The sequence below is a fragment of the Coenobita brevimanus genome, chromosome 71 (assembly GCF_032717465.1).
Source record: "Coenobita brevimanus isolate Jiangsu-jjx chromosome 71, ASM3271746v2, whole genome shotgun sequence".
Lineage (NCBI taxonomy): Eukaryota > Metazoa > Arthropoda > Malacostraca > Decapoda > Coenobitidae > Coenobita > Coenobita brevimanus.
In genome coordinates this window covers 50898187-50913288 of record NC_137024.1, presented here as the reverse complement: position 1 = coordinate 50913288, position 15102 = coordinate 50898187, and the positions used below count along the sequence as shown (strand labels likewise).

Sequence of the window (15102 nt, the reverse complement as noted above, 5' to 3'; positions counted from 1 at the left end):
CCGGACCTCCTTTCCCACCGTAGGGCAGGGTGAGGGGTAGCAATGTCCAGACAGCCCATTTTTGCCTAATTCAATGGGCCATGCTTCCATTCACTCATCATTCAAGCCCCCGGATTCCTGGCCCTATTGGATACGCCAGAAGCATTCACCACGTTCCGTAGCTTCACATAAACGTATCCGACAGTCAATCCGGACGCTGCCACGTTAGAAAGGGATGCCAAATCCCTGATCACGCACTTCTCCTCACAACATTCATCCAGCCAGCTCAATCCCTTGTAATTTCCCTAGCCTCGCCGACTTCCAAACCTCTCTTCCTCACACACTCATCCATCATACCTCTCCACCTTCTCCTTGGCCTGCCTCACACCCTCCTTCCTTCAAGGTCGCTCAGATATACTGTACCTTTTTCACCACTCTATTGTTATCCATTTTCTCCACATGACAATACCATCTCTGTACACTCTCTTTGATTCTGGTGTTCACCAACTTCCTCACTCTACATCTTTCACGAATCACATTATTTCGTATCCTATCCACTCTCTGTACTCCACATACATTCCTCAGCAGTCACATATCCATTGCTCTTACTCGTGACTTTTCATTTTCATGCCACATCACAGTTTCACATCCATATGTTAAAGTTGGCACTAACACTCCTTCATGTAAGCCTCGTGCAGCTGCAACACTCAAGCCTCTGTTTCTTATCAAGGCCTTCATTGCACCAGCTACTTTTCTTCCTTGTGTCACTCTACTTTCCACTTGTTTTGCACATTTTCTTCTCTTTTCTAATACTGTACCCTGGTATTTGAATTCTCTCACCAATTCCAGTCTCTCTCTCCATTCACTGTAACACTAACAAGATATACACGTGCCAAAATCATCTGTTCATAAACTGCTTCAAACTGCCGCAAACGGGAGTCAACTGATGTAGACTGCAAAAATCAACAATTAGCTGTGGTTAAGGTACATGCAGGCACAATACTAAATAATAACTTGGTCATTTTATGCACAGCATGGTCCGTGCAGCGATCTGATTCAAGGTGTGTGCTCATGAATTTGAAAGTCACAAGGACTTCCTTGATTATGAAATCTGATGTATGGATGCATTTTTTGGACATAATATACGGCTATACCTCCACTAATGGATGCCCTGTGGTGCAGGGGAAAGGGTAGGAAAAAACCCCAGTGGGCCATGCAAACAATGGCAAGAGAGCAGTTGCATATCTTCACAACATCCAGAGGGCCCTTGATGCCCTACCCCACCCCGTGCATGCTCAGGGTCCAGACTCCTCTCCTACCTTTACACAGGCAATACTACCCTTACCAAATTATTACTACTGTTATCACATCATGGTGGTAGGTGGGGGAGCTCGCCATCCACTCACTCGATGTAGTGCTGCTTTGGGTGTCTGCCCTTTCCTCTCTTCCTTCCTTCCTCTTCTGTATATCCTTCATTTTTTCCTCTTCCATCTGCCTACAGGTGACTTTACATTCCCTCTTCTGTTTTTCTTTCCTTCACTCTTCCCTTTTCTTTCTTTCTATGGGTGTCTCTAAACAGAGTGACAGCCTGTACACCAAGAAACCATTTACTATACTGAGTTGTAACCATATAACCAAATTATGGTGCCTGGCAGTTTAGTGGGTAATTAAGATGCTCCAACTGGATTGAGCCTATGTAGGTTTATATCCAAGAGATGGTTGAGGTTTATTGCTCACGTAATGCCATGCAGGGATGAGTGAGGCTGGTCACTCTCATCTTTAATGTCAGGACCAACTTGCCTGGCCCCGGACTCCTACGCTCTTCATGGGGCAACACAGGATAGGATGATGGATGAATGGATGGCTATCACATCAAATCATTTTAATGCATCTGAAAAAAAAAACTTCCTCCAATACCAGATACACTTAGAAACTTTTATAGCCCCACCAAATCAACCCTCCCAAAAGTTTCTTCAAATCCAAGTGTGCAACATGCAACAGTTTATTCAGTTAACATCCTCATTGTGACTATCAATACATCTTCCATTTCCAAATACACACAAATTCTCAACAGTACCTTACCTTCATGTTCTGCATCATCTCTTTAAGTACTCTATCATATATTTTTCCCAGCATGTGCAACAAACTGTTATGAAAATTCTTACACTTCTTTCATGGTAGGTGGGGGTGGTCACCATCCACTCATTCGATGTAGTGCTGCTCTCGGGTGTCTGTCTTTTCCTCTCCATCCTTCTTTCCTTCCATTCTCTTCTGTCTTTCTTTCCTTCATTCTTTCCTTGTCCTTCTGTCTACGGGTGACTTTACACTCCCTCTTCTGTCTTTCTTTCCTTCATTCTTTCCACTTCCCTCAGCCTGTGAGTGACTACACTGAGTGACAAGCCAAATGGTTTTCTGTGCACCAGGAAACCATTTACTACACTGGGTGGTAACCATATAACCAAATTTTGGCTCCTGGTGGTTTAGTGGGTAATTATTGCGCTCCAATCGGATTGAGCCGGTGAAGGTTTATATCCAAGGGGTGGTTGGGGTTGATTGCTCATGTAATGCCACTCAGGGATGAGTGAGGCTGGTCACTCTCATCTTAAATGTCGGGACCAACTGCCTAGCCCCGGGCTCCTACACTCCTCATGGGACAATGTAGGATTGGATGATGGATGGATGGACTTACACTTCTTACTACCTCAATCTTTATACAAAGGAATTATCATTGACACTCTCCAGTCATGCAGTAATATCTCTGTATCTCACATCCATTCGCTTACTTTATGCAACACTGTACTGTATGTCAAATACTGTATCTCATGAGCATTATCATAACTCAACATTTCTCCACCAAGGCAATCCTCTCCCATTTGCATTTTACATCTGCTGTCTAATCATTATTTCTACACGAATGTGTTTAAGCAAAAATTCCAATTAAGTCAACTTCTCCCATACAGTTTCAATCTCCAAATGACTATCTACAATACTCACTGCTGTAGTGAGACATCCTGTGGTGGATGGAAGACAGCAGTGATGCGGTGAATGGTCTCTGCATGAAACACAACCTGTAGAGGCTGAGCTGACACCTGTATTCGCTGATCGCAGGTCTGGTCCAGGGGCCGGGTCTCAAATAATACATCCAGTAATGGGGCTGAGCTCATTACACCTTCTGACGTCACCAGCTGAGGAGGTACACCAACAGGATCGCTGCCTGCATATCCAGATACCATGAAGCTCTGGACACTGGCTAAAACCCTGGGTGGTTTGGCAGAAAGATGGCTGGGTTAATTCTTGTACTCAATTAGTTTCTCTCGTACAGTATTTAAAATGTAACTGAGGCAGCAACAACAACAAAAATCTGGCATTCATTTATTATAGCTTCTTTCTCTAATCTTCTGTGTTACAATCTGGACTTCTTATGCTAAAACTTATGTACAGTAATCACAGTGTCTACATCAAAGAAGTGCCATCACCATCATCATTTCCGATGCTTCTTCCTTTGTAGGGAGATAATGGTCATGACAAAACTGTCCCTAAACTACTTTGTTCTCACATACCTTTCTCACACTCTCAGACATTCCTCTGTCTCTTCTTTCTCCCTTACCAGTACACTGATCCTATCTATCTTCCATCCCTTATTGGGTCTGTCCAGATTTACCCTCACTCTCACTTGCAAAAGACTTTCTCTGACACCCTATTTATGTGCATTCTCTGAAAAGGTTCATAGCAACTCAAACTTCATCCATTCATAAATTCCACATCTCACTCCCATTGCTATTTATTCCATTCCAAAATACCCATCAATTTCTCTATTACTTACACCATCCATCCTACTCACAGAAGTAACTTGCCATGTTTTTTCTTTTCTAAATGAAAATCAATCAACCACATGAAATGAAGTAAGACCATGGGATTAAAGTTTCATGCTTTGGCAACAATCTGTAGAAGTTCAAGCACTGTTTAGAATAGGCCTATTTACTATTTTTATTAAAAAAAAAAAAAAAAATTGTGAAGAGCATTTAATCAAATAATCCATCACCCACATGCTTCACCAACTTACACTTACAATATCATATGTTATTTTCAAGGGTTTGGGGGGGTTATTGTTCTTGAATTTTGCTGTTTTACAGACAACAATGATCTAAAAAGCTGGATATGAGAGGGAGCATTTGTTAAAAACCAGCAACAAAGTGAAAAATCTTCATATACCATCGAGACCCTACAGAAACAGGACAAGGTAAAGGAAAGGATCATCATCTCAAAGCCAAAAAAGAAGAGAAGGAAGCTGTCAGACCCAGTCTATGCAACTATTGCATACTACAGCATATGGTATCTTTGCTAGTAGTCGTATATACCGATTATATGGAGACTAAGGAGGTGGTTCATCACAGGAAAAAATACCCCTTGTCTGTGAAGAATAAAATGCTTCAAGAATGCCCCAACAGTGAATTTTATAACCAGAAAAGACCATTAATCCTACAGAATTCCTTAGTCATTGTTATATGTCACTTGCAGTACAACAAGTGCTCATATATGCAAGTAATGCATGAGAGAAACTAAATAAACTCTTATCATTTTCTGAAAACTAAGCTCTGTTGCATATCAAAGCCTGGTTCTATCATTGTTTATTGAATAATTCTAATTCTGTTTGCACCATTTTGAAGCACCTGAAATTGTTCACAAACGGCAAATAACAAATATCAATCCATCCATCCTTCATCCAATCCTACATTGCCCCATGAGGAGCGTAGGAGCAGTTGGTTCCGACATTTAAGATGAGAGTGACCAGCCTCACTCATCCCTGAGTGGCATTACATGACCAATCAACCCCAATCACCCCTTGGATATAAACCTTCACCAGCTCAATCCGATTGGAGCGCAATAATTACCCACTAAACCACCAGGCACCATAATTTGGTTATATGGTTACCACCCAGCATAGTAAATGGTTTCCTGGTGTACAGGAAACCATTTGGCTTGTCACTCAGTGTAGAGTCACCCACAAATATCAATCAGTATCATATTTTTTGCTTCCTTAATTTTTAAAGCACCAATTCTGACTCCCTCCCCACAAACGCGTACACACTGCTCCATAATGAATGCTCAACACACGTTATTTTTACACCTAAACAGTTTTGCTATTTGCCATTTATTAATCCACGTCTACATTCACCCTTACACATCTGAGCAAAATCCTGAGAAGTACTGTATTAATAAGGAAAAAAATAGCATTTTAATACTAAACAGGTTGTTACTGCTTAACCCCAGTCTGTCTGGCTGAGCAGACCCAGCCACTGTAGATAACTAACTGCTCCTATGGAGTCATCCCAAAGGTTCCCTACACCATTGATGTTTCTACATCTTACTGTTTTGCGTGCGCTGTGCAGTGCTCCATTACGTGGGTTATGTTGTGTAGGCCTATTCCACAAGTGGGGCATGTGCATTAGTGAGTTCACCCAACAAATGCAATCTGGGAAATGGATTTGTAAGGGAGATACCTGGAATGCAAATGATTGAAGAGGTGGAAGAAGAGAAGGCACACATCAGACCCAAGAAACTGCCACAGTGGCACTGACACTATTTATTGCTATGAACCTCTTTAAAGTCACTGTCTTGTCTGCTTAACTCAGGGCTGTTGGTCATACCCTTACATATCTATGGTCTGATTGGGGTCATAGAAAGTTTTTACTCTTCTTCTACATGTGCCCACTTTGCCTTATGCTCTTCTAATACACTATTCACCTTCTCTGTTTTATTCTAGTTTTCTCCTCAATTCGATATTTTCTCGCTTCAAATTCCTGATCTCCTCATTCGCTGTCTAACTGGACTGAATCAGACTCTGTGTGTGTGTGTGTAAGTCATACCAAGGAAGGGTGGAGTCAGGTGAAGAGTGTGTGTCACATCAGTCATACCAAGGATGGGTGGAGTCAGGTGAAGACACTGACAAGGTGATAATTGCAGTTTGGGGAAGGGTAGGGGATAAGTGAACAATGGAGGCAATATTGGACTTTAATCTGGATATGAGAGAGAGAAAGGGAGAGAGAGTAGGTAGCACAGAAGTAGTTATGGAGTAGAAGGGGGATGGGCTCAAGGAAAAGAACTTTGTCATTAGTAATTATATGCTTAGGACTGGGATGGATAAGTGTGGTAAAGGGTGTGTGGGTTTCAGAGATAGATGCAGGGGAGGTACAGGGTGTCATTATAACTCTGGTGCAAATTGTATGATGAGGGAACAGCAATATTCAAGAGTTTTTAAACATAGCTAACTTCAGTGCAGTAAGTGTGAACAGGTTTTGTGACTTCCGTAGTGACTTGCTGACGACTTGGGATAAAAAAATTCAGCTCTTACAGTATGTGACGAGTTCACTTGTTGATGTTAATAGTTGAGCCTTTGTAAATTAAATTTTCATACAAATTATACTGCTTGGTTGACTTCTTATTTAAAAGCATAAATAACTACAAAGTTGATGGACAGAGTTTACTGTTGAAGTTGGATGCAATGCCAGTGGCATGTCCTGAAGAATTTCATATGTTTTGGGGAAAATATGTGGTTTCCAGAACCTAAGCCTCTATTTTACATGTAAATATATGTCAATCTTTAACACAAAACTGATTTAACACAAGGTTCCACATGACCAATCTCATGTTATATACAGACTTCACTGTATTACTGTACCCCTCCACTCTATTGGTACTTCCCCAGTAACCCAAGTGAGAGTGCACACTCTGAATTATATTGCTGCCTCATTACCACCATACCTCAATATTTCTCCACTACTTTCATCACTCAGCAACTGCTGAACCGAGTAAGTGATCATTAAAGATGGAATATGAAAATATTCAGTATGATCATTATGTCACAACAACTTTATCTCTGCCAACTGCGTAATGGGAGATCTCCGTTTCTGAGCTAGAAGCTTTTTCACTGCAATATACACTACTCACAAGAGGGATTCTTTGAAGGGCTGCGTGATGTAAGGTGTCCTCATGCCAAATCATAAAACACCAGAATACGGGTTCAAATGGCAAGTGGCTAGCAAAAGGAAGATGTACATTTTTTGAAGGACTTCACCATACTTCCAGCAGCAGATGGTGTTCTCATTCAGGGCCACATGGTAGAGTATGGGTGAAAGTAGTTTTATCCAACAAAAACACATTTTCCGGACGGTGGTCTGTGAACCCCTTCAGTCACACAGCCCCTCAACTATCTAACATGAAACAGAATTATAACCCCTTCAATCTAGCAATGTACTTTTAATGTATATTATTGCTACATCCAGGCAGTTATATTCTGTTTAGGTTTGATTTTTTGAAAAAGAAATGTCAGCTCTAATCTTCATTAACAATATCATCTCTAGTCATCATTAACATCTTACTTTGCTTTCAATATCATCTCAGTGCAGCAAGAACAAACTGGAATATATCACTGGAGTGAAAGAGTTGAAATAAATATTTGTACTTACTTCACAGCTTCAGCACCGCCCCTCCTCTGGAATTCAGCTGCAACATGACGAAGTGTGGCCTTGGTAACACACTCCTGATTATTTTCTAGGCTGGAATCCTCATCTGTGATATTTAACACCAGGTGATGTAGCAAAAACACCACTCGAAAGTCCACATATTCAAGAGGTAGATCTGGTGGTGGCCCAGACTCTGAGTAACCAATGGCTTCATACAGTTTCTGCTTCTCATCATCTGTCATCCCAGCCTCCAGCTTCTTCACTGCAGAGAACAATATTCACATATGAGACATAAAAAATCATGAACTTAATCTTAAGCAGTTTTCAACTATCCTAACTGAAATGGAAAGGAGCCACAAACATGGAAACAAAAAAGAAAGAGGATTATTATCAGTTTTTAGTTATATGGGTCATGAATCTATTTACCCAACTTTTACCTATGCAATCCTCTCTCCAGAATATTTCACTCTTTTCATCCACACCAATAAGGTCGTCCTCTGCCAGATTTAATCCCAACCTTACTTTCAAAGACTCCTTGTCCCTATCTGTGTACTATATCTCCTATTAGCATATCCATACCATCTCAATGCTTTTCTCCTCATCATTTATTTTTTTTTTAAACGTGAGGATGAAGGAGCCAAAGGCTAGGAGTCCGCAAAACAGTTCCTTCCAAGAAAAAACAAAAACAATACAAAAGAGAGCCAAATTCAAGATCCGTTCACTTCAAGATGCCTGGACACACTGAGTCTGAAAGACTGGAGATCATAGGAAGTAGGACAGACTGAGGGAGACAGTTCCAGAGGTGACCTGTTGCACAAATGAAGGACTGGGAGCAACGGCTAACTCTTGCATTAGAGAGCTGGACAGAAAAGGGATGAGAGTTTGTTGCTAGACAGGTGCAAAGCACACGTCATAGAGGTGAAGGGATGCAAGCAGACAGTTCAGAGAAGCAGTGACCATTGAAGCAGCAACAGAAAAGTGATGAAGAGGCAACAGTGCGGCGAAGAGACGGAGGCTGAAGGGAGCCAGTAAGAGAACAAGAGTTAATGAGACAAAAAGCCTTTGACTCCATCCTATTGAGAAGAGCTGAATATGGGGAGCCTCCCCACACATGAGAGTTGTACTCTAAACGGGGGTGAATAAAAACCCATGTATAAAGTCAACAACTATGCAGGGATAAAGAAGGCACGGAGTTGGCTTAGCACACCTAATCTCTTGGAAGCAGATTTTACAAGAGATGAAATATGACCTTTCCAAGATAAATCCCGAGTGAAAGAAGCCCCATGCATGTTCAAGGATGATGCAGGATTGAGCTGGATATTATCAAGCATTAGTGGGTGCTCCTATGGAGGCTTTTGTTGGGTTGATAGGTGTAAGAACTGAGTTTTTGATGCATTAAAAAAAAACAAGATTATTTTTACCCCAGTCAGAGATATGAGCCAAGTCAGACATTAAGTGTGCCATAGCCTTATCCCTGGTTTGTTGAAGTAACTGCTAAGATGGACATTGTGGGAACTGAATGGAAAAGTGAAGGGTGGATTCATCAGCGTATGAGTGGATAGGGTTAGATGTACAGCTCAGAAGATCATTGATGAATAAAAGGAAGAGAGTTGGTGATAGGACAGAGCCCTGAGGAACTCCACTGTTAATAGATCTAGAAGAAGAATGATGGCCGTCTACAACAGCAGCTCTAGAACGACCAGAAAGGAAGCTGTAGATGAAGGCACGGATGGATAGACAGAAATCATGAGAGGGCAGTTTGGATATTAAATGATTTATTCCAGACTCGATCGGAAGCCTCTGAGATGTCAAGTGCAATGGCAAAGCTTTGGCCAAAGTCCCAAAAGGAGGATGAGCAGGGGTCTGAAAGGTCGGTGAGAAGTTTGCCAGTGGAGCGTCCTTGACGGAACACATCCTGGCGATCAGAAAGAAGGTTGTGATAGGAAAGATGCTTTAAAATTTTCTGCTAAGAATAGACTCAAAATCTTTTGAAACACAGGATGTTAGAGCAACTGGACGATAGTTAGAGGGTTGGGAATGGTCACCCTTCTTTGGGACTGGCTGAATGAAAGCAAACTTCCAGCAAGAAGGAAAGGTACAAGTTGAAAGACAAAGGTGAAAGAGTTTGCCTAGGCAGGGTGTAAGCATTGAAGCACAGTTCTTGACAACAGGAGGGACTCCATCAGGCCCATATGCCTTGTTAGTATTGAGGCCAGTGATGGCAGAAAATACATCAGCTGAAGAAATTTTAATCCCAGCCATGAGGAAGTCAGAGGGGGGGAAGTGATGGAGGAACAGCACTGGAATTGTCTAAAGTGGAACTGGAGGAGAAAGTCTGAGTGAAGAGAACTGTTTATCAGTAGAAAAAATTGCTACAGAGCCATCAGAGTAGAAAAGGGGAGGGAAGGATGATGAGGTAAAGTTGTTAGAAAGGTTTTTGGCAAGGTACCAAAAGAAGTGGGAAGAATTCGCATTGGAGAGTTGAGAGCATTTAGTAGAGATGAAATTATTTCTAGCAGAGCGAAGAACAGACTTAGAATGATTCCGGGCAGAAACATAAAAAAGTTGTGATTCAGGGGTGGGTTGGCTCTGGTACCTTTTATAGGCCCTCTCCTTGTTGCGGACAGCATTAGAACAAGCAAGATTAAACCAAGGCTTTCTTCCATTAGTCAGAGGATATGAGAAAGGAATGTATGCTACTCTGAAATGCCAAGTTTCATTCCTATAGTTTATTTTTTGTTTTCCATTTTAAAACTATCATGAATCTTCTTACTACCTGACCCATATATCAGATTTATGCCTGAAGAAACTCACATCTACAGTTTGAAGCCTAGAAGTCATAAATGAATGACATAAAACTCTAGTACCATCAAATCAGTCCTGAATGTGGAACTCCTAGCATGTATGCAGTACTGATTTTATCAGTGGCAAAGGCAATGACATGTAGCATGTGACACATACAAGGACTACTGGGCCTCAGGGAACACACTGTCTATTCCATGCCTAGTTAAAAAAAATAATACTAAAAATAAATAATGTTCATACAGGATGGGGAGATCTACACTGATGATCTCGGGGATGTCTACATTAATGATCTCTGGGGAAATTAATCTGAGGAGAAACCCTGTGTACAACCTTCAGTTCTGTACAGGAGGAGCAACATTACTTCCAATGTACACCCCCTAAAAAATTATACAGCATCCATGTGGTATGATACCAATGCTATCAAATGAACATGGAGTCGCTTCTGCAAATAATTTGAAAAGCACATTACACCCAGCATTACCGAAAAATTAATTTTTCGGTGTGTATACAGCAGGCTTTCATGATAAAATCTTTACTCATTTTCAAAATAACATTACCACTTGAATAACAAAGATTTCATGGGAATCATCAATGCAAAAATATACATAAAACAGAATAACTGCACAAACAATGGCTGTGCTGGGTAGTCTGGTGTAGCAAGATGGTAAAACTAGCAACTCCATAATGATTATTATGGACTCAGTAGTTCGAAAGGAAAGGAGGGCGGGGGGGGAGGGAGAGCCACAGGAAGTCTACTTTGATGGTCTGCTAGTAACTCTCCTAATTTCTGTTACAAAACAACACTACAATGGGTTGAAATAGGGGATGGAGGAGTTCAAGTCCAGGGGGAATCAGAACAAATTAATTCTCTCACAAGAATTTCAATCCCATGAAGTTTTATGGCTAATATGCAATAATCTTTGTATGCACCTAACTGAATATCTACTCCTTACCAATATTTCCTTCTTCCTTTGCTGTGTCAGCCTCCTTGCTGGCACTACTGGAGAACCAACCACTAAACCACCCTCGGTTCTGTTTTTCCTCCTGTCGCAGCTTTCCCTCACGCTGTACCTGTTGTCATGTTACACAGTCACATCAAGCAGTAATGAAGTATCAATCACCTATATGATTAATTAATATAAAACTTCAGGGTATTTTGCTTGCTACAGACACATTTAAAAATACAGAGTTCTACTCTATCAAACTTTCTACCCTGTATGCCACTGCTCTCCTCATCATCATCTTACTTCCCATCCTAATGAACAGGGCAGGTAGGATCCAATAAGATGAAAATGAAAATACAAATTTGGGAGAACTATGCACAGCCTGATCAGTGAAATGAACCATACATCCATTTACTCCTCATATACAGTAAGGCTTCAAAATTCTCTGGTCCATCCCAGAAGCAAACAAAATCCTCTTGCACTTCAACTGACTGAATCATCTGAGACCAGTGGGATAAAAACCATTTTGTAGACTGCCAAGTTAACCCTTTCAGTTTGGTAACATAATTCTTCCTATGTTCCTATTATTTTCAGAGGCTTTTTCAGCTTTTGGGGTCAGGTGTGGGCACTCACCATCCACTCACTCAATGTAGTGCTGCTCTCGGGTGCATGCCCTTTCCACTCTTCCTTCCTTCTTTCCTTCCTTCCTCTTCTGCCTTTCTTTCCTTCATTCTTTCCTCTTCCTTATGTCTATGAGTGACTCTACACTGAGTGACAAGCCAAATGGTATCCTGTACACCAGGAAACCATTTATTAACCCAGATGGTAACCATATAACCAAATTATGACACCTGATGATTTAGTGGGTAATTAAGGCGCTCCAATCGGATTGAGCCTACATGGATTTATATCCAAGGGATGGTTGGGGTTTACTGCTCGGTAATGCCACTCAGAGATGAGCGAGACTGGTCATGCTCATCTTAAGTGTCAGGATGAACTTGCCTAGCCCCAGGCTCCTACACACCCCATGGGGCAACACAGGATCATCTGCAAACAACAGTACAGGGAGTTTCCAAACGCTGCCCTCTCTCACTACGGGTGCTCCAACATCCACTGCCCTACCTTGTATCTCTTTTACAAACCCATTCAAATACAGATTGAACAACCATGGAGATATGACACATCCTCATTTCAACCCAACCTTCAAATAGAAAAATTCACTCAGTTCACCATTCACATACAGACTGAACAACCATGGAGATATGACATCCTTATTTCAATCCAACCTTCAAACAGAAAAATTCACTTAATTCACTATCCACACACACTGCAGCCTTAGCACCCTCATACATACTCTTCATGGCCTTCAACAACTTCCCACCAACTCCACACATTCTTAATACACTCAACCCCCTGCTATCGCATGTTCAGCTATCGTGGTTATCTGCTATTGTGCACACTTCAAATGCACAACCAGATGTGCTATCACGCATCCCAAGACCACTATCATGCATCGAGTTTGAAGCGCCCAAATCAGAACAAAAGGTGTTAAAATATTTGAAGGGCTTTACGATGAATCAGGCGACTGATTTGGTGGTCGTATGTTGGGATAACATTACCCCAACAACAATAAATCACGCATGGTGCAACATCATGGAGGGTTTACCTGAGGACAGGCAGGTTAAGGTACCAAGTGAGCCCCAGTCAGTGGAGGCAGAGCTGGAGGCTGCAGCTGAGGAGGCGAGAGATATTGCTGGCCGTGGGTTTGAGGGCACAACTGACGACATGATACGAGACATGTTACGACCAGCACCAGTTACTGCTGAAGATATTCTACTAGAGGATGCTGAGGAAGCTGAGGACAGCCCAGGAGAGAAGGTGGATGCAGGAAAGAAAGTTAAGTAGGCGCTGAGTATGAAGGACATCAAGACTTTGAGTTGGGTGGCCAGGTACGTCACATTCTAGAGCAAGATACCTGTACCACTATCAACAGCAAACAGCGCACATCCTACATTAATAAAGCCCTTGAAGGTTGAGGACAAGTACCATGCCTACATGAATGTCTTACACCAGCAGCGTACAGTGTAACGAGTGTACATGATAAAATATTGGCTAGGACATGAGTCACGTATGCCTTACAGCCATGGCATGCCATTGTCATGAGGGGATGAAATAGAGGAGGTTTAGGGATTTTTCATTCTATTTTATATTGTTATATTTATTCCGTATGCTTGTTGCGTGAAATAAAGCATGAGTGTTATAGTGATGTGTTTATTGTACGCTTGTGTGGAACAACATAAACACTGCACCACATGCTCATCAGAAATTATCGTCTGCAATAACTAAGGTATTGCACATGTGACCTACAGAGCATGTTCATGTACTGCTGTGGTGAAATATACTGTGTATCTCATAAACTGACAGATTTGGTTATGTGTAATGTTAAGAGAAATAAAAGAGTGAACCACGTGCTCAAAAGAAAAACATCATGTCCTACACCTAAGTTAGCGCAAAGGTAGCAAATCCAACATGACATACGGAACACGTGCATGTACTTTTAGTGGTGAAATGTTTCTTATACAGTGATACATTTGGTTCTGTCTCGTGTGAAATAAAACTGTAAACAGTGCCGCACGTTCTCGTTACAATAATATCTTCTGCTACACCTGACTTAGCGCACAGGTAGGGGAAACCAACATGACCTATGGAACACGTGCATGTACTTTAGTGGTGAAATGTACTGTATTTCTTATAAAGTGATAGATTTGGTAATGTCTCATGTGAACAAAACATGTAAACAGTGCAGCGTGGTCTCGTAAGAAAAACATCGTCTGCTAGACCTGACTTAGCGCAAAGGTAGCGCTACCTGTCTTGCATACGAGAATTTGTTACGAGTACGCGGTGCACTGTTTATGTGTTGCTTACACGAGACATGACCAAATCTATCACTTTATGAGAAATACAGTCTATTTCACCACTAAAGTACCATACTTCGTGGGGTGGAAGACACACTTTTTTGTCTCAAAATCACCTTCAAATATCCCCATGCACCCTGGAGGAAGGAGTAGTTGCAAGGAGAGTGGAAAGGTTACACGAGGATGAGAAAAAAGCAGAGTATAAGAGAGAAGTGGAGGAACGATTGGGCAAATATGAATTGGAGCAGATGGGGGACGTGGAAGGTGTGTGTAGAATATTTACAGAAGAAATATGTGCAGCATGTGATGTGGTGTGTGGAAGGAAGAGAAGACAGAGGGGGGTGCAAGGAACAGCGTGGTGGACTGAAGAGGTGAAACGGGCTGTGGCACAAAAGAAGAAAGCATACAATGAATGGATGAGAAATAGGGGCGTGGAAGAGGTTGAGAGGTGGAAGAGAGAGTTATATGTAGAAAGAAAGAGAGAGGTGAAAAGATTAGTAAGAGAGAGTAAGAAGAGAGTGGATGAGGAATTTGGAAGGAATTTAAGTGTAAAGTGGAGGGACTGTAAGAAAATGTTCTGGAGAGAGGTGAAAAGAGTAAGACAGGGTGGAAGTGAAGTTAGCAGGGGAGTGAAAGATAAAAATGGTATATTACTAGTGGAGAAGGGAGAAAAAGTGAGCAGATGGAGAGAACACTTTAAGGAATTGTTGAACGTAGAGGATGGAAGTAATGCGAGTATAAGTGGCTGGGGAATGGCTGGGAGAAGGAGGGATCTGAGAAGACAGGAAGAAATCAGTAGGAAAAAAGTTGTGGAAGCAATGAAGAAAGTTAAATCAGGGAAAGCCCCAGGAATTGATGGAGTGTGTGGTGAAATGCTGAAGCATGGGGGAGAGATAGTAGTAGAATGGATGTGGAAGATGTGCAGATTGGCCTGGGAGGAAGGTAGAGTCCCGGAGGATTGGAAGTCAGGTATAATTATTGCCTTGTAAAAAGGAA

The 15102-nt window shown here is 41.7% G+C and overlaps 1 protein-coding gene across 1 annotated transcript in view; it reads right to left on the bottom strand.

Annotated features, from left to right (window-relative positions):
- Vps13 (vacuolar protein sorting 13C) overlaps positions 1 to 15102 on the bottom strand; it is a 1164731-nt gene that overhangs the window by 951294 nt on the left and 198335 nt on the right. The window contains exons 10-12 of the mRNA XM_080277871.1: positions 11201 to 11318; positions 7446 to 7704; positions 2974 to 3237 (exon numbers count right to left, since the gene is read on the bottom strand). Of these exons, the coding sequence (XP_080133997.1) occupies positions 2974 to 3237; positions 7446 to 7704; positions 11201 to 11318 (641 nt within the window). The remainder of the gene's footprint in view (positions 1 to 2973; positions 3238 to 7445; positions 7705 to 11200; positions 11319 to 15102) is intronic.